Below are 20,033 nucleotides of genomic sequence, written 5' to 3'. Positions count from 1 at the left end.
AATGGTTGAAGATTCACATGATACTCTACCACCTGAGAAGCTTCCTGCTATTGTTTCCATTGCTAATCAGGTTCAACAGCAAATTAGAAGAAATGATCGACAAAAGAAACCTTCAGGTCGATGGAATGAAGAAGCTGGTTTCATCTCTCTCCCACCCAGATCTTCAAAGAAAAAAGTACCTGATGATCCTAGAGAAGGTACACATAATTCTATTAATACAGTTGTTTTTACTTCATGGAATGATAATCAATTCTTTAATTATAGTAATGCTTGTGGTGTTAAATTTCAAGGTTCCCCGAACCATAAGCTTAAACGGCTAGCTAAAGTCCGTAGTCTAGAATTCTCTAGGGCTGGATCTTCTTCTTCTTCTTCTTCAAGATCTCATTTGAGATCTGATAGCTAGACCATATTGTTTGTAATGATTATTCTATCTTGGAATGTTAGGGGACTTGGCAGACCCTCTAAACGCCATTTAGTTAAAGATATTATTTATTCTTCACGAGCAGACATTGTCTGTTTACAAGAATCCAAACTTCAAGAAATTCACAGTTCATTATGGAGATCTATTGGTGGCTCAAAATTGAATTCTTTTGATTATCTTCCAGCCCTTGGGTCCGCTGGTGGAATCATCATTGCTTGGGATAACTCCAATGTTACGGGTATCCTAATTCACAAGGGGACTTTCTCTATTACTTTTGAATTCACTAGCATCTCACACAACATTAAATGGGCTTGCACTAGTGTTTATGGCCCTAATGTCAGCCCTTTGAAAATCGAATTCTGGAATGAACTCCACACTATTAGAAATTTACATGAATTACCCTGGCTACTCTGTGGAGACTTCAATACCTCTTTCTCTTTGAATGATAAAAACAAAGGAAATCCTAACCCTAGAGAAATTGCTAATTCCCAACAGCATCTAGGAGATCTCAATCTTATTGACCCCTGTTACATGGGCGCAACTTCACTTGGACTAACGGTCAATCCGATCCACTTTGGGTCAGATTGGACAGATTGTTATTCTCACATGACTGGCCCTTATTATTCCCCAGATCGATTCAAAGTTCTCTTCCAAGAATTGGTTCTGACCACTCCCCTATTTTCCTGGATTTTGGCAACCATTTTGCTCGATCAAGAATTTTCAGATTTGAAAAATCTTGGTATTCTAACGACCTTCTAGAAAACTTAATTCAAGGCTGGTGGTCAGATCTTAACCCTGTTGGATGTGGGGCTTTTATCATTTCTAAAAAATTCGCTTATTTAAAATCTAAACTTCGTATTTGGGCAAAAGAAAACTTTGGGGCCTCTAATCTTCACAAAAAATGCTTGCTCGGTGACTTAAATTCACTGGACACCTTACGAGAAAGGAGAAATCTTTCAGAGGATGAATCTACCCGTTTTACCCACATCCAATCTGAACTTTACACTCTTCTAAAACAAGAAGAGACCTACTGGAAACAGCGTTCTAGAATTACCTGGCTTAAAGAGGGCGATGCAAATACAAAATACTTTCATCTCCTGGCTAATGGCAGGAGGAATAAGAATTTTATTCCTAGAATTCGAAGTAATGGGAATTGGATTGAAGGCAACCAAGAAATTGGGAAAATCTTCACTGACCACTTCCAATCCTTACTTGGTACTCCGATTTCACATCGTTTCTTATTTAATTGGCACCACCTCTTTAATTTCAAAGATAGAGTTGATCTCTCCTCGCTTGAACTTCCTTTTTCTTCTGAAGAAATTAAAAATGCTGTGTTTGACCTTAATGCTGATAAGGCTCCTGGCCCAGATGGATTCCCTTTATTCTTTTTTCAAAAACATTGGAGCCTTATTCAGAGAGATATATTTAAAATCTGAAGTGACTTTTTCGATGGTACTATCAACTATGAACGACCCAATTGGATTCACATTGCTCTTATTGCCAAAACAAACTCTCCTTCTGAGGTCTCTAAATTTAGACCTATTAGTCTGATCAATTCCACCTGTAAAATCATTTCCAAAATTCTCGCCTCAAGATTGAGTCAAAAGATTGGTTCATTAGTGGATAATTCTCAATTCGGTTTCATTAAGGGTAGATGTATTGCAGATAATATTGTTGCTGCCCAAGAAATGATTTTCAATCTTCAAAAAAGGAAAATCCTTGGCTACGCTCTTAAAGTTGATTTTGCTAAAGCCTTTGACTCCTTGGACTGGAATTTTCTTCTTGAAATACTACACGCTAGAGGTTTTGGCAATCGTTGGATTTCATGGATACACACCATCCTCAATCTCGCCAAAACTCAAATTCTTATTAATGGTACTACTCGTGGGTTACATTCATTTGTAAAAGAGGTCTAAGACAAGGGGATCCCCTCTCTCCCCTCCTATTTGCATTAGCGGCTGATACTCTCAGTGCCATGTTCTTTCACTCGATAAATTCCAAAGTCCTGATTGGGGTACAACTTGACCAATCTAATAGCATTTGTCATTTACAATACGCTGATGATCTTATCATATTCTCGGCTGGAGGTCTTGAAGATCTTAAAATCGTTAAATTAATTCTTTACCTGTTCGAAGGCTGCTCTAGTATTTCAATTAACTTCTCAAAAAGCTGCTTATATTCCACCAATTTCGGTTTCCAACCGAACTCCTTCTCTGCAAGATTACTTAATTGTAACAGAGATTTTCTTCCCATCACTTACCTGGGTGTACCACTTTTTGGTAGACGACCCAGAAGAACTGACTGGTCTAAGTTGATCGAATCTGTTCGTAAAATACTCACAGCTTGGAAAACAATCTATCTTTCTTTGGGGGGTCGCTTAGTTGTTATCAACTCCGTGTTATCCTCAATTCCAGTTTATTAGATGTCAGTTTTTAAACTCCCTAATTGGGTCATCCAAGCGATTGACAAAATCAGGAGAGACTTTCTTTGGAAAGGTCCTGACCTGGGAGCTAAGGGGATAAGATTAGTCGAGTGGAATAGAATTTGTCGTCCCCGAAGTATGGGTGGCTGGGGTATCCTCGATCTCCATGAATTCAATAATGCCCTACTTGGAAAATGGTGGTGGAAATTCTTAACTTCAACGGATTCCTGTTGGTCCAAGATCATCAAAGCTAATTATATATACTGTGATTCCCCAAGCTTCCTCTTTTCACAACCTCCAAGAAATAAATCATTCTTTTGGGCATGAATTAATTCCACACTTCATTCATTTCGTTCATGCTTAATTAAATCAATTGGTAATGGTGAAAAAACCTTATTTTGGCATGATAGATGGCTGGAGGGCCAATCCCCCAAAAACCGCTGGGAATCTCTTTTTCTGGACTGCCCTTACCCTTGGATTACCTTAAAGCAATTTATTCATATTCTCAATTCTCAGGGTAATCCTTTCAGATCCACCACTGCATTTGATTTTGCCAGCTTACTGAATTCCTTACCGGATTGTTCTAATGATCATGATGATTCCTATTCCTGGTCATTAGAAAAAAATGAAACTTTCACTGTCAAATCCTTTTACAACTTCTTAATTGATGGAGGACTTCGCAATCAACTTTATTCCAATTTCTGGAAAACTAAGTCTCCTAGCAAAATCACCTTATTCTGTTGGCTAGCCTGAAATAACAAAATTCTAACTCTCGAGAACTTATTCAAAAAAGGTTGCAACCTTCTTGCCACTGACACATGTATTCTTTGCCATAATAACACTGAGTCAGTGGACCACCTTTTCTTAAACTGCATTTTCTCTGATAGAATTTGGTCCTTCTTCAAATGTTTATTTGATGCTGACACTCTACCTTCTTCTGTATCAAACATCTGGACCAATTGGATACTCTCCATTAATCCTACTCTTAGAAATTTATGGGACCTCTGTTCCAGAGCCATCTTCTGGAATATTTGGCTGGAACGCAATAATCGCATATTCAAGCAAACAAGTTCACCTACTTCTGCTACAATTTATAAAACTGCTAATATGATTCTCTCTTGGATTTCTGCAGACACAGATTCCCACCAACAGGACGCCTCGGAGGGAACTCAGAAGATCAAGCGTTCCCTAAACTTCCTCAGTTCCAGATCCACTGACCGAACTGGGGATCTGGCGCCCGATCCGATTCAGGAGTAGTTCGTCTCTTCCTCCTCTGAACTAGCCTGTGTCTCCTGGTGGCCGACTTAGCCAGTTCAGATTGTTCTCCGCTTCCCTCTCTCATTTTTGCTTTCTTTGTACACTGTTCTCCTCACCCCTGGTGAGGATAGCAGCCCACTGCTTTGTTTCTTTCTTTGTCGTCTTTCCCTTTAAACTTTGTTACTATCTGCTTTCTTTTTAATAAACTTGTGGTTTATCCACTTTATTCAAAAAAAAAAAAAATTGTTTGAACATGAGGCAACAAGCAAGCAGTGCTTCACCACTCCGTTCATTTAATCTTGCACATTTGTAATTGGATATATTAATATATTGGCAATATGAACAAGGCTCTCCGGCCACACTTTTGCATTATAACCAGTTGTGTAGGTATAATTTCATGTGATTTCTCATTTTGAGTTCTTGGCCAAAATGTGAAAATTTTCATATATGATATGCTATTTTTTGTGTGAATTTGAAGGAATGTAACATCATATCATGTGTAGTGTGAATTTTTGGTAGTTCCCAAAACACTTGGAAGGTTGAGAGCTTTGTTGAATCTCATTGATCTTCAAAGATTTTGTCCCCATTAAATTGAGATTATCTAATTAGTTGCCTTAGAGTAGAAATCAAACAATGGGGAATGATTCCTTTATATTTGATTGAGAATGCATAACTCTTCATTGATGAGAAGTAGTTCCATGATCATTTGTTTATCAAGTCTTATGCTTTTTCTTAATATTTTCTTTCATTAAATTAGATTCAAAAATAGCAATTGTTCAACAACAATGTCACACATCACACCTTAGCATAAATCACAATTTGTTACAACAAATTCAGATAAACAAAGCACAACACATAGAAACCATGAAATAAAATAAAGACATTGCTCACAATTATTTAAAGCACTACCTGAAGGATCTCCCTCCAACTCCAACTGGCAATGAAATGGTTGAATCCATGCTCAAATTCCCTATTGAGTGCATGGGTCTATGTCTTCCAGACATCCTCTTGGACTCAGAATCCTTAGTACTGAGGACTGATGATCCCTTGCTCCATCTTATTGATCCAATGCTTTGAGTCAATCCAAATGAGAAGCGCCGCTTCCCCTCCGGTGTTGCTGGTGGTCCATCTCTCACCTTTGCCTTTGCTGAAACTGTCGGTACCATGTAGTTTGGCACGGTAAATGCCGGGCAGCTTGTCAGGCTATCGTCGTCCTTAAAACCTTGTATCTGCCATCTGTTTGAAGAATTTGGTGTGTACTTTTGTTTGATTGGTTTTGATGATCTTGGTGTAGATGCATCAATGTTAGCATTTCCAGTTATAGCTTGCTTGCTCCGGCTACTTGGTCTAGGATAAGCTTCTGCTAGTGACCTTGTGCTTATTTTTGGCGTCGTGGCTTGACCTGTAGTCGGACGTGATGTAGGAGTTTGGGTTGTTCCTACTTGGCGCTCGAGCCAGCTCCACCACCATGGGAAGCCACCGGACTTGATGTCAGATAAGACTGCTTGTGCCGACATTGGTGTTACTTTTAGTAACTGCAGATAGTAACAGAGTGAGCAAGAACAATAAATTACAGAAACAAGTGTAAATAAATGTCAAGACTCGTCATGCTTGCAATTCATATTTGATTCAGTTCTTGATGGTTGTATGTCTTCCACAATTAACTTATAATTTTATCAGTTTCTCTGTGGTAATTTGAACTGAAGACATCAAAGTTCATAACATGGAAGATAGATATTGGTAAAATTCTGATCAAAGAGTAATGGATTATACCTGGTGGGAATAAGCATATGCCAATGCTCGCTCCCTCTTAATGACTGCCTCGACCTTTCTTCGCATTCGTACATCAATTTCATCTTTGGTCAGTGTGCTATCTTCCCATCCTTCATGACCTTCTGCTTCCAACTGCATTACATTTGCAATTAAAGCTGGAAAGACGATAAAAATATGAAAACTTATTGTTCACAGTTGGGATGGTGTACTGTTGTTGTCGAAAAGCTAGTCCAACCAACTTCAACAATTCCTAAAAATTTAGTCTTTATGTGCTTATTCTACTTTTCTTTGATAAATAGTAATCATTGCTTATATGCAAAGTTAAAAGTAATCTTACTTGATGTCCAAAGTTCCACTTGTTCAAGCTGTTCTCAATGTCCCTCTCATTTTTACCCATCATCTGGTGTTGCTGAATGTTTCGGCTTTCCATCATCTGAAGCCTCCTTGTTCTGATTTGTGATTGTACTCTCACTAGCATTTGCATGCATCTCATTGTGTTCATTGTTTGACGCTTAACGCTTTGTCCTTTCATCACACTTTGAAGTCTCATCAGTCCTTTTAATGCTCGAAAACTCTTCCTAGCCTATATCACCAAATAATCCGGTATTCTTTTCTTCAATTCTTAAAAATACTATGTATTATATGGGCCCGATTCAATTTAAGAGGAGAAACAAACAAAACTCTGACAACATTTTAGATACAAACCAAATATATTATGTAGAACCAATTCGATTAAAAAGCTTGAGTTGATAAGACAAGAGACCAGGATTAATTATGCATTCAAATCTATATTTTCCAAATTAAACGATGTGGGTCTAAGAGTTACTCTACTGTCAAAGGGTTATACAATTGAGCTTGATTTCATATTGTCTTCTTGGTTTTTCATGTCATGCTAGATGTCTACTGAAGAAGGGCGCCGAGGTGAATTCAGATTAAATGCATTTAGAAGACTTACCAAGTAACCCTCGATAAGCTGCTTGTATCTTGATCGCTGAAATTTGTAGCAGTCTTTTGGAGCAAAAACATATTTTTGACTTCGGTGCTTTATACTGTGGACCCTTCTTAGGAGGCATTTGAAGTAAATTTTGGTTCGACTCCCTTACAACCTCTCTAGAAATCAAGTGCTGAAACTTTTGATGATGATGATGATGCTCTCTTTCAATATCTCTAGGTGGCAATTGCTGTAACTTTTGCTGCTGATTCCTTTTGAATTTCCCTTTTGAGCCATTTGATGTGTCCATTGCCTTTGATCCATTTCGGCATCTCTAAGTGGCCTTTGATGTACATTCCTGTTCTGCTCCCTTTCGCATCTCCCAAGATCTTCTCAATGCTGCTTGGTTCTCGATACAGGGGCATGAAAGAGCTGGCCTCTCCATGCCTTGTCCGTGTAAACCCCCACTTTTTCTTCTCTTTTGGATATATCTTGTCCGGCTCCTGCATTAATCATCAATAAAATTTCCGACAGTAATTCCAAAACACTGCTCATTTTTCTGCTAGATTCTGTTGTTTACTTCTTTTCCTATTCATGTAATTCGATTCAATCATACTTGTTACTGAGTTTTGGAAAGCATTTCTCATCTATCTACTAGATTCTGTTGTATACTGCTTTTCTTATTCTGTGTAATTCAATTGGATCATACTTGTTACTGAATTTTAGAAAACACAGCTCATTTATCTGCTAGATTCTGTTGTTTACTGCCTCTTGTATTCTTTGTAATTCAATTCTAGATCATGCTTGATACTGAATTTTAGAAAGTCATTAAATAAAATGACAAGCATGCAGTTTTTCTCCGTCAGTCCTGAATTAAAATGAAAAGTCTAGTCCCAGAAAAGCAAGAGTTTTGAGTACTAGTAGGAAACAGCATGAGCAGAATGATTGTGCAGAGCATTTTTTAAGAACTAAGTGACTTGATGATTATTATGGTTCGGTATGTGAAATCTATATATAATATAATGCGATCGCTCGAGACAATGGGATCTTTTGCTTTTGTGTTGTTTGTTGGTAAGGGATCTTAGAATAATTCAAAGTACCACTTTCTTCATCACTATAAAACCTTAATGGAACATTGTTGCTGGAAGCCATAATGGTTCTTCCTTTGCCAAAGGTCAAAGGGCCCTACATATCCCATTTTGTTATTATTTGTTTATACATGTAGATGCAAAACCAAACATATTATTTAGACTCAATTCACCCAAAAACTTTTATTGACAGGATAAGAAACCTAGGTTTACATATTCAAATTTATATTTTTCAAATTAACTAACACGAGACTATTAGTTACTCGAACATATATCACATGTTTTTGTAGATCTCGCTTGAACGATCTCCAGGTGATGATGAATTATTTTTTAACAGATGAAGAGTTGAATGGTGTTCAAACAAACATAAGAAAGCAACTAGTTATACATGTAAAAGAGTACTCACATTGGCTAACTTATCTTTAGAAGAGGAAGTAAATGCTCTTTTGAGAGCAGAAAACCAGTTCCCTTTCTTCCCCATTTCTTCGGCATTAGGTGTGTCAAGTAACACAAGACTGCATCCTATAAACCGAAATTTAAAACGAAAAACATCAATTAAATTTCTAACATCTACAAAAGTGTAACATGAATCTTAATTATCATCTATCTTTCTCTTACATGATCACACATACACTTATATTTTTGCTTTTTTGCTCATCAGATACAGGCCTTAATCTTCAAGTTTGTTTCAAGAAATACGAAAAAAGAATCAAACCAAGACAAACATAATCATAAGGCAAGAACTTAGATCATTTCTAAATATTTTCAACTATATTAGAAAAAAAATCAAATTGATGTATCAGAGCATTTATATAATCATCGAATAGACAATACGAAATATAAAAGTTTCGTAAGTTTACCTTGTCGAAACTCTTAGCTAGAAACCAGACACTTCACAGGCAAAGACAACCTCCAAGTTCATGCTCTATGCTTACCAACTCTGGTACAAATAGCTGTTGTTCTGCACCATTGGCAGATAAACATGTGCACACACACACACACACATATATAGATAATGTCGGTTTTTTCACATTGAAGGAACTTGGCATCTGGTTCTTCCTTGCAAGGATTGAGCTCCCTTTTGTTTCTCTCTTTCTTTTTCTCTCCTTTTCAACTTTTGTTTATGCAAACAAGGTCTTACAACTCTTTTAGATTTGATGATGATGATGATGATGATGATGATGATGCATAGGTTGAAGGTGGCCACTTCCTCACTCCATGACCCTCCAACCACCTTTTGCTTCAATAGAAAGCCTTCTGAAGCAGCACAGCACAACTCACACACACAACTTATGAAAAGGATTTTTGCATAAACCTCCCCAGGAAATCCTACCTTTTTGCAAAAGACTCCTTTAAAGTCTTCATAATTACACCACACCTCCCCCAATATCTTGATTATGATTAGTTTGATCATTTTTTTTTTTCTAAAATCTCTCTTGTGATTTAAAAATTTGATATTTTTGTCATTCTAAACAAAATATAGGAATGAATTATGAAATTTTTAAAGAGATATGAAGTCTTAAAATTTTTTGGTTTTTTTTTTCTTCTGCCCATGCAAGCGAGCTTTTCTCCAGCGCTTTTAAATAAATAAAAGCTCTAGAAGAGCTTTATTTTTTTTCTCATAAATTAGAATATTTTTATAATTAAGTTATATACAATTATAAAAAATATCATAGAGTTTCCAGAAAAACAAAAGATTTTAGAGGGGTATAAACACACACAACGAAAAGAAAAAAACGCCCCTCATTAAATTATAAAGCATTAGAGGAATGTTGAACAACCACCATGAATCTTACTCAAGTGCTCATGAACCACCAACTTTGCTGACTCTTGGATATTTGCTAGTTTCGGTAAAAAAATATTGCTTCTTGGATGTCTTGCTCTAATTAATTTATTCCTAAAGGTACCAAGAGAAAGAATAAATTTAATGAGTTAAGTGAGAGATTGAGAGGAAAATGCTGCATATTTGCTTATAAGCTACTCAAACACAAAGTGGGGGTGGTAGCTCTTAAATCCTAATCATAAGAGTCAAGGTTGGTAGTAACTACTCTTGTAGGCCATTAGTCCTTTTTATCTATCATTTTCTTTTTCCTACCATGCAATTATCTACTTTTATGTTTTTGTAAATCTAGATTAAGTGTTATCATCTTGATTTGATTAACAATGGCCTTTCGTTTTCTCTGTTTATTTTTTTACTGTTTAGAATGATTGTTGATTGGAGAAGTTAATTAAAGAACAAAAAAGTTGGGGAGCTTTTTACTGCTGAAGATTGATTTTATGCAATGATTTACATTTAAAATTGTTACTTGAAGATAATTTAATGCGTGTTTGGTTGCATGGAAAATCATTTAAAGAGAATTTTGAATGGAGATAAATGTTTCTCTTTCTCTTAGTTGTAGGTTCTTTTTCATGTTTGATAGTTACCTTCAATTTCAATTTCTTCAAACAAACATTATTATTATTATTATCACTATTAGCGTGGTTGTAAATCCATTTTTTGGTTTTCAATTCTTTTGTGAAATTAATAATAGACATCCTTTTTTGTTTTCAATTCTTTGTGAATAAATTATATATAAGTAAATTTGGATTAATGATCCTATTTCCTTCATGCACATCCCCGTTTCATTCTTTTATTGAAATAAATATAATTTTTATTTTTTAAAATTTTTAATTAAAAAAAATATTGGAAGCATTCTTCTAGTTTGACAAATTTACTTGAATAAATTTGGAAACCAGGAACTTATTAATCAAATTTTATTTATGACTAAAAGAAAACTTTTTTTTTTTTTCTCTTTCCAATGGTGTTAAGCATTGCCCACAAGGGGTGCCTATTGAAGGGACAAACACGTTAAGAATCCAAGATTATATATAAAAAATTACAACACCACAATGATAAACTACATGCCTTGTAACTCTTGAGGGATAGAGAATGTAACTCCTCACACAAAAAACCTAGTGAACTTGAGATGAACAATATCGATATAGTATTAATTTCCACTTTATATGTACAATATGTTGCATAGTATTGCACAATACTATGGCACAAAGGATTCGACCTTGTATCACTCACTCACTATTCAATCTATTTAGTAGTTGTCAATGTTTTTTTTTTCAGGTAGTAAAATATATGATTTTTTTCCTTGATTGCACTCATTAATTTACCCCAAATTTAAATCAGTAGATTTTTAAATATATTTTAATACCTGATGGTGCAGGGGATTTTGAAATTAACTTTATCCCAATACTATGGTTGTATAACATTAGGCTCTATTTGATTTCTAAAAATCTTCTAGATGTACATATGGTAAGATTCTCATTACCCTATTGGTATGATGTAAAGTTGTTACTTTCCCTGCAAAGTAAAAGGTGTGAATCTTTTTCAACCGTTTGGTTCTTAAAAGAAATATGGTATCTTTGTAATCACTTTGCACTTGACCAGGGAAAGTAATTCACAAGGGGGTGGTGTGAAAGTGATTACACTCTTGATGGGAAAGTTTGGTGATTGTTAAATTACCAAAATACCCTTTATGACATAAAACTCTTCCTTGTTTCTTTTGTCTTTGGAAAAACCTAACGCGATCGTATTTCCCAATTCGGGTCGCTTCTTATGAATTGGAGCAATTCTAGTAATTTTTTTCTCAAGTTTGTTAGATTATCTTTTTGTTAAAATTTTGGTTATAATTTTTTGGTGTAAAATTCATGTTTTAAGTGGATCAAAGACAAATAAATTTCATATTTGTTTAGATAATATTGTTATGGGAGAATTTCTATTTTGATTGAATCAAATCTATATTGATATAATAATCCAACATGATAAGATGAGAATTTGAGACATATATATTTTATGTAGTTCTAGTTGTCCACGCTAGTTTTTTTTTTTTATTCTTACAAAAAATTGTTCTGTATTTGTAGTGAATCAAAGTTTTTAAAATCTATGAGATGTATAAATAAATATTAAGTAGAAGCATTCAAATCAAAATATCAATTTTTTAGTTCAACAATATAGTTTCTTGTCTCATTTTATCATGTATTGCATAACATATATTTTTATTTTTATGGTATTTTATTGTAGATATAATGGTGCAAATATAATCCATATTTTTTTAGTGTACTAAAAAACATAAAAACCTCATTTGAAATTTTTTTTTAAAATTTATGAAGAATAGGTTAATTATTATTTGGACTTAGTTAGTAATATTATTAGAGTTGAATAAAACCCAAATTTAGTAACTATACCAATTAAGGGCAAAAATGAGAATAAACTTAATTTTACAATGAAAACACATTCACACCAAACGAGGGAATTAAGTTTGCATGCAAAGTAATTACAATTTTGATTAAGATAACCAAACGATGTAATGTTATTTTGCAGGGAAAGTAATTGCATGCAAAGTCTTTCCTTGCAAAGTTCCAAACGGACCTTATATGTAATGTCTAAATAGATTAATAAGTTCTTAGGCCATCAATAAATCATTGTAATTATTACACTACTATATTTGTCAATCCTTTGACAACTCCTTTGTGAATGGCTTATCACTTTTGTTAAAAGAAGAAAAAAAAAAGGTACAGCAAAGGATAATTTGATTCGAGTGAGATTGAGAAAGCGAGTATAACTATGGGATATTTAGATCATTTATTGAAGAAAAGTTACTTCATTGATAATGAAGTTTATTTCATTGATAAGCAAAATTATTTGATGAATTTAACGGAAACATCAACAAAGATAATGGCAGACGCATGATGGGTTAACCTTGCCTTCACAGACGCCAATGCTTCCTGGACGTGCTGCAGCACAAAGATCTTGACAATCAGGTTCCTTGCACACCCACATTGTTACCCTCCGATCACTGCAATATTCTTGGAGCTTCCTTGCTTCTTTCTCACTTTTGATCACCTCTACCACCATTCAAACAATCTAATCTTATTCACTTTTATTAACCAAACTAAATTATAATAATTAACTAATTAATCAAAAAAAATTAAAAATATTATAAACTATAAGAGACTCAAGAATACCATTTTTATGCTAAAAAAATGGTAACATTTTTTCTTACAAATTGAGATGTTGCACGTCTCTCACAATATTGATTGATGCAAATGATCGTCCATGTTATAAAAAAATAATTAAAAAAACACATTGCTGATACACAACTTTTAATTTTTTGTCAAAGAATATTAAATTAGTATCATTTTCTAACGCGTAAATGGTATAAGATAAGTCATTTGGCACAAATTTTTATTTACTAATGTACTTTGTAAAATCATATTTTGCTTTTAATGTTTTATAAATAAATTAATTAGAAATTCATCAATTATATATATATATATATATATATATATATATATATATATATATATATATATATATATATTGAGAAACATAGTAGGAAAGTTATCCACCAAACTCCATTGTTTTCCTTTTTATAAAAGAAGGGAATAAAACACAAACTTTTTCATTGTAGGAGTGATCTATAGGATATAATTATGAAAATATGAATTATAATCCAAATTCTAAGATATAAAAGGGAAAGTATACCTGCGTGATTGTGAAAGACAAGGAGAGAAATAAAGAGAAATGCAATGAAAGCCTTCATTCTTTCTTTGAGGCGATGGTTTTTTTTTATTAATCAAGGGTCTTACTACAAAGTTGATAAGAGATGTGATGGTATATATAGGAGTTGAAATGGTGTGATTTTGAGTCTTTGACCAAATCTAATTGAAATATTTTCTTTGTTGTTTCTTGTATTACCATTGAATGAGTGAATATTTTATAATTTGGTGTGCTTTGAAATTACAAAGTTTGAGATCTCCAAAGATACAGTGTATGTGGAGGCGTTATTATTATTATTATTATTATTATTATTATTATTATTATTATTTATTCTTTAGCCCGTAAACATTTATTCCCAACTTTATCAATGCTAGAAAAGATTTGTAAATACTTCACAATTTTGATTTGTTTAATACCTAATTTTGGCTCACTTTTAGAATAAAAAAAAATAAACTTAAGCTCCAAAAATGGTTCAAACTAGTACCATTAATTGTGTGATCCTTGGATTAAATTTTTATTTTTAAAAAGTATAATTCAATTTATTTTTACCGGTCAATTATTAGGGATAGCTCAATGGTATGACACAAGAGTGCTTAAAGGGATAGTAAGAGTTCAAATTTTTTCCCCAACAAAGATTTCTTTTTATGCAATGTACACTAAGGTCCAATACTCGCTCATCAAGATTATATATTTACAGGCCTGGGTGTGGATCTCCTATGGAAGAAATAGTAGTTTCACCCCTCCAGAGTTATAGCGTAAGGGAATTTTATAAGGAGATTCGTAAGTCACCATAACTGGTGCACCTCCGTACCTATTTGCCCTTTTGGTAATTTTATAAATGGGGACGTTTGTTGCCTATTAGTCAAAAATTTATTTTTACTAAAGCGATGTGCTACTTGTGTAGCGATCTACCTAACCAATTCAACTCAATAGAACCTATTCTCGGGCCAAGCATAGTTTTTATGGTCCTCGATAGTATTTTTGTTAACTCGATTTTTAATAAAATGATGTCATTATGCTTTATTTCATTTGTATTTTGTATATATGGGTTTGGTTTAAATATTATAGGAGTTTGTTTTTTAAATAGTACATGAGAATTCACTACAACAAAAACGTTATTTATGCATACATTTTTTGCGACATAAAAATTCAAATCGTGTTGCAAATCACAATTTATAACGATAATCATGCGACACAATAAAAATGTGGTCGTATTTCAGACATGTTGCAAATTTTTGCGATACTTTTTGAAAAATGTGTCGCAAATTTTACGACATAAAAACGAAAAATGTTGCAAAATTTCATCGCAATTCATGGGTTTTTGAGACAATATTTGCAATTAAATTTGCAACAATATGAGATATTTTTATGCACACGCTTCGTGTCGCAAATTGTGTTGCAATTGTGTGAAACTTTTTGTAACAAACCTTGAGATACATTTCTATTGTCGCAAAATTGTGTTGCAAATTATATTGCAATCTTTGTGAGACATTTTATGACACATTTTTGTCACAAATTATATCTCAAATTAATTTCATAATAAAAAAAGTCGGGACACAGCTTTGTAATTATATACAATAATTTTTGAAACATTTTTACAAACCTTTTTAAAAACCTAATTTACAATGCTCAACAACAACTTTTATAATATTTTGCAAAATAATCATTCTGATTTATAAGTATACCGAACAACAAATGAATACAAAATATAATAATCCAAACATCTAATACAACAAACCAATACAATATGTAATAGTCCAAACAATGTTATGTGCGTTTTTCTTACTAACAATGTCAATAGCATATCCTTCAAACTTTGGCCTCGCTTCGACAAAGAAATATAAGAGAATGTCTCGGAACCTTTTTCCGCACAATAAGAAAAATCATTACTCATGCTACGAACCACATTGTCCTCCAAAAAGGATATCTACCATTGATAAATAGCTACCATTGAGTGTCTTGAACTATATTCAACTCAAAGAGTGTCTTGAATGCCACCATTGAGTTAGCAGTAAGCTTGGTGAGAAGCCCAATCAACCCCTGATGGTAAGCAATAAAAACAAAGTTAGTAATCATCGTGCAAAGAGCAACAATGGAGAAGAAAAATAGCACAGTGAGTATTCAATCCAAATAGTGTACATTATAAGTAGATCGGCCAAGTGTCTTCCAACCATCCAAGGCTACCAACTTTAAACATGGTTAATAATTCTACGTTTGCAAAGTTCATCCAAGAGTGCGGGAGATTTACTAAAGCACTTTGTTATTTTAATCAAACACATAGCAGTAGTCTCTATAAGCTGTTACAGCAAAACATATATACATCTTTCACATGCATGGCTAATAAGAAGAAATGTGTGGCCATGGCATTAATCCACCATTTCCAAGTCTATATCAAAGCATGCATCACCTTCCTTTCCTCCTCAAGACAGCTTGCTTGCTCACACAAAAAACATGGAGAGCCCATTTCTAAGCAGCATATATAATTACCTTGTATATATATATATATATAAAGACACTACATTAGTAGGGTTGTTGTGTTTAGTTGATGCTATAATATTTATAACTCATGTCTCATTGTGATGTTGGGAACTATATCTCATATTAATCCATGTGTTTATTATCTGTGCCTTAATAGAGTATGTGTAAATGAACACTTATTATAGTTTATTAATTCTCTTCTTAATTACACAGTCTCAATACTTTAGGATGTGCGCACTAGTAATTCACTATAGAAAGAAGCTAGCTCACGTACTTTCATGCATCAATGTTATTTTATATAAAATAGTTTTAATAAATACAATTTATTTAAGTAATACTTTCATGCATCATGCAAATGTAAATGTTTGAGGAAGGAGTGATTATTATAGCACAAAATATGAGAATTCAAAATAACAAAACATAAATAAACTCCACATACTTTTTCCATCAATAAAAACTTAAATACTAAACACAATCCTCACTTTAATAGTTGTGGATAAGAAATCAACCTAATTCAAAGACCCAGCATGACCACTCCCTACTTGCAAGCAGAGCCACGAGTTGCCTCTTCGATATCTTCTCCAACACTTGCAAGCACTACAATATCAAAATAATTCCAATAAAATATCCATACAACCACTCCTCTCAAAATTAAAACAACATGAAAAAACTTCATGATCTTAATACCATACCTGTTTCCTCTGTCCATCTAGAGAAAGGCTTTTTGTTCTTTTCTTCTAGCAATGTGGATGGCATGGGGGAGAGGCAACATACCCTGCTTCCTCCACAATTTGCACTTACATATATAGTTGCAACATATATCATATCCACCACTTAAACCTGTTGCTCAATATCAAATAGACATATCATTATTAACAGGTGATATTTTGATCAGCACATGTATAAATAAAAAACATATATATATATATATATAAATTCTATAACATTAGTTTCAAACAGAAAAAAACAAAGCTTCCTTGGAGTGGTAGTGGTAGTGTATATACATATATATAGAAGAGAGACACATGCTATTAACTCATAATAAACTGTCACGCATTATTGTTCAGGAAAAAATAAGTAAGGAAATTGAACTATTAAAGACTGGATGTACTATTTTGTCAATCTCCAATGCTCATGGTTTGAATTAATTAAGCTGTGACAAGCACAACGAGATCATCAAGATTTAAGCTCAACTCACCATGTAAATTAAAGAAATCAGGAAGAAGAAAACCATTTCTTGATAACAAAGTCACATATATTTGGCATACAAATATGGTTAGTCACCCTCTCACATGTGGAAACCAATTGTACAGTGAACACATTCATATAGCACAAATTTGAAGATATGACTACAACAAGTGATGAGCTTAATTTTAAATCAAACAATAGACTAAATAAATAATTCAAAATAGACTAGGTACCTGAAAGATATAAAATGCAATGAGTCGTATATATATTTTAACTCATGCATGCCCCACATCTCATTCCTTTGGTGCTCCTAATTGTAATTCAAGATTTCATCCTCCTATGTTTCTGTGCCACCAAAAAAGATGCATATCATTAAAAATCACAATTATCAGATACACACACATTATAAGAGCACTAGTCACATTATTGTAGGAAAAACACAGAAAGATAGCTGTGATATTGCTGTAGAAAAGAAAACAACATTCCCACCCAAAGCTTCATAAAAGACTTAATTAGTATAGATAAAGAGATTGCTCCTTATATATATATATATATATATATATATATATATATATGTATAATGTATAATGGCATATAGAATAGATATATATATTCTTATCTCTCATTATATGTATATATATATATACATATATATATATGTATAATGTATATAGAATAAGGGCATGCTCCACTCTATTTTCTGACACTTGTATTAATTCCTCTGGGAAAAACTTACATTAACTATATAGAGAAATAAGAATAGATGGGTTCCTGCAAAAAAATTTATTCCTGCAAAAAAAAAGTAAGAATAGATGGGACTTAATTCAACTCCAAAAATAATGAGAGTTTCACCACAACTCACAGAAAAAAAAAGTAAAAAAACAAAAGCCATGACCTTCTCCAATGAATTCCTCAACAACAACAATCATCTCAAGTTGAAAGTTGAGTAATAATAAAGCCACATATTTGCCATTAAAGATATGTTTATCAACCAACAAGCACATACATATGACAATTATAAAGGTATAACAAATTTGTAGTGTTGAGCTTAAATGATAATACTAGAATTAGTGATGCCATGAGGCACATATATACAACTCAGCCCTTGTACTTGTTCACATCTCATTCAACCACCTTGAAAACCAGGTAATTTGAACAATCAAATTATTACACGTGATCAAGTCACACATTAATTTGCCTGTGAAAATCAATACAACAAACAGATGCATATCACAACTCAGTCTAAAGATATGTAGATCCAGCTAACTAGCTTGTCATGATCTTACTTTCTATTAATAAAATAAACAAATAAACAATTAAAGACAAATTGAATACATACTAGTATTGCATGTTTACATCTCATTCTTCTACGGTTTCAAGTCTAATTCACACATACACACACACACACAAATGAAGATTTCATCCTACTAATCCTCAACTGCATAAACCATTAATTAGATATAAAATTATTATATTTCTAATAAAGACATACACACTAATTATCAGAAAATATAGAGATTTCTTGAGCAATTAATGAATACCAGTCATGTCTTCAAGGAAACCCATTCCAGTGGCTGTCGTTGTTTTAGAGATGAGCTTGGCAGCCTCGTTCTCACCCTCCGTGCGGATAACCACAGCCCTGCGCTCCTGCTCGGCCTTGGCCACAAGGAACTTGGACCGCTCTGTCTCCGGCTGAGCTACCTGCTTCTTCTCAACAGCGGAGGAGAACTCGGCGTCGTAGGACAAATGGGTGATGGCTACATCGTCCAGCACGATGTTAAAGTCGCGAGCACGGCGGATGAGCGCGTCGCGAACGAGAGCGGAGACGTGTGGACGCTCCGTGAGAAGTTGATCCACGTTGAACTGTGCGACGACGGCCTTGAGGACCTGATTCCCGATGGAGGGAAGGACCTTCTCATCGTACTCCATCCCCAGAGACTTGAAGATCGTCGGAAGGTAAGGGACGTCAGGGCGGGACAAGAGCCAGAGTTTGAGGTTCACCATCTGGAGATCCTTCGTCCTGGAGTTGGAAGTGAAGGTATGAGGCCGAGTGTGGATGTCAAAGATGTAGGGTTTCTGGAGCTATGGGATCAAGAAATGGGTACTCTCGCAGACAGTTTGGTCGAGTACACCATGGAAACGATTGAAGAGGACGGCACGCTGCCAGCCGTCGATGGTGTAGAGGGAGGAGTTAAGAAGAGTAGCGCCGGCGCCGAGGCCGAAGGCGAGGCGCGCCACGTTCATGAGGAAAGAGACCGCTGCTTGGCTTCCGCCACCGCCCGCTGCCGCCATTTGTGGATCTTGGAGAGTTAGATACCAGAGGAATGGAAAAACCCTAGCAAGTTAAAGAAGGCGCTGAGCTGCTTGGAGAGAAAGAAAGAAGAAAACCCAGAGGATCCTAACCCTACACGTGCCTCGAGATCTGGCTTTTCAAAATCTAGATGTACGGGTGAGATATTTTCATGATCTTATTATTATTATTATTATTATTATTATTATTATTATTATTATTATTATTATTGACCAAGAGAAATATAAGTTTTTTATTATTAAACTTTGCGACATATTTTGCGACGTCAATAGATCGTTGCAAATAATGTGTCACAATTTGTGTCGCAAACCAATTACATGGTAGGTCCCAAAATGTCGCGACATATTTTGCGACATTTTTGGATGATAATTTTTTTGCAACGCAATTTGGTTCTTTTTGCAACATTTTTTGTTTTTTGGTCACATATTGTTGCAATTTGTGTCGCAAATTTGCAACACTTTTACGTGTCGCAAATTTATGTGTCGCAAATAGCATTTTTTTTTGTAGTGATTGTTTTATTTAATATCTTTTGTGTATTTATTAAAAAATTATTTATTATTTAATATGCTATATTTTATATTTTTATTTATAAAATCTAGTTTGACTTGTCAAA

At 34.0% G+C, this 20,033-nt stretch overlaps 2 protein-coding genes and 1 pseudogene across 2 annotated transcripts; all 3 read right to left on the bottom strand.

Annotated features, from left to right (window-relative positions):
• Window positions 1–4,872: 4,872 nt before the first annotated feature.
• On the bottom strand, window positions 4,873–6,759 carry LOC120254829 (protein IQ-DOMAIN 14-like). The gene is made up of 4 exons (XM_039262850.1): window positions 6,721–6,759; window positions 6,211–6,456; window positions 5,874–6,005; window positions 4,873–5,635 (listed from the first exon to the last, which is right to left on the bottom strand). Exons 1-4 carry the CDS (start codon window positions 6,757–6,759, stop codon window positions 5,006–5,008), a joined length of 1,047 nt encoding a protein of 348 aa, XP_039118784.1. The 3' UTR covers window positions 4,873–5,005.
• Window positions 6,760–6,896: 137 nt separating this feature from the next.
• Window positions 6,897–9,118, bottom strand: LOC120254825 (protein IQ-DOMAIN 14-like). Its single transcript, XM_039262849.1, has 3 exons — window positions 8,753–9,118; window positions 8,299–8,414; window positions 6,897–7,307 (listed from the first exon to the last, which is right to left on the bottom strand). Exons 2-3 carry the CDS (start codon window positions 8,371–8,373, stop codon window positions 7,041–7,043), a joined length of 342 nt encoding a protein of 113 aa, XP_039118783.1. The 5' UTR covers window positions 8,374–8,414; window positions 8,753–9,118; the 3' UTR covers window positions 6,897–7,040.
• A 9,521-nt stretch (window positions 9,119–18,639) lies between these two features.
• On the bottom strand, window positions 18,640–19,408 carry LOC120254827 (annotated as a pseudogene).
• Between the last annotated feature and the right edge of the window lie 625 nt (window positions 19,409–20,033).

Source organism: Dioscorea cayenensis, unplaced genomic scaffold, assembly GCF_009730915.1.
Source record: "Dioscorea cayenensis subsp. rotundata cultivar TDr96_F1 unplaced genomic scaffold, TDr96_F1_v2_PseudoChromosome.rev07_lg8_w22 25.fasta BLBR01000646.1, whole genome shotgun sequence".
Lineage (NCBI taxonomy): Eukaryota > Viridiplantae > Streptophyta > Magnoliopsida > Dioscoreales > Dioscoreaceae > Dioscorea > Dioscorea cayenensis.
Note: the sequence above shows the minus strand (reverse complement) of the source record. Positions and strands in the feature narration are given on the sequence as shown.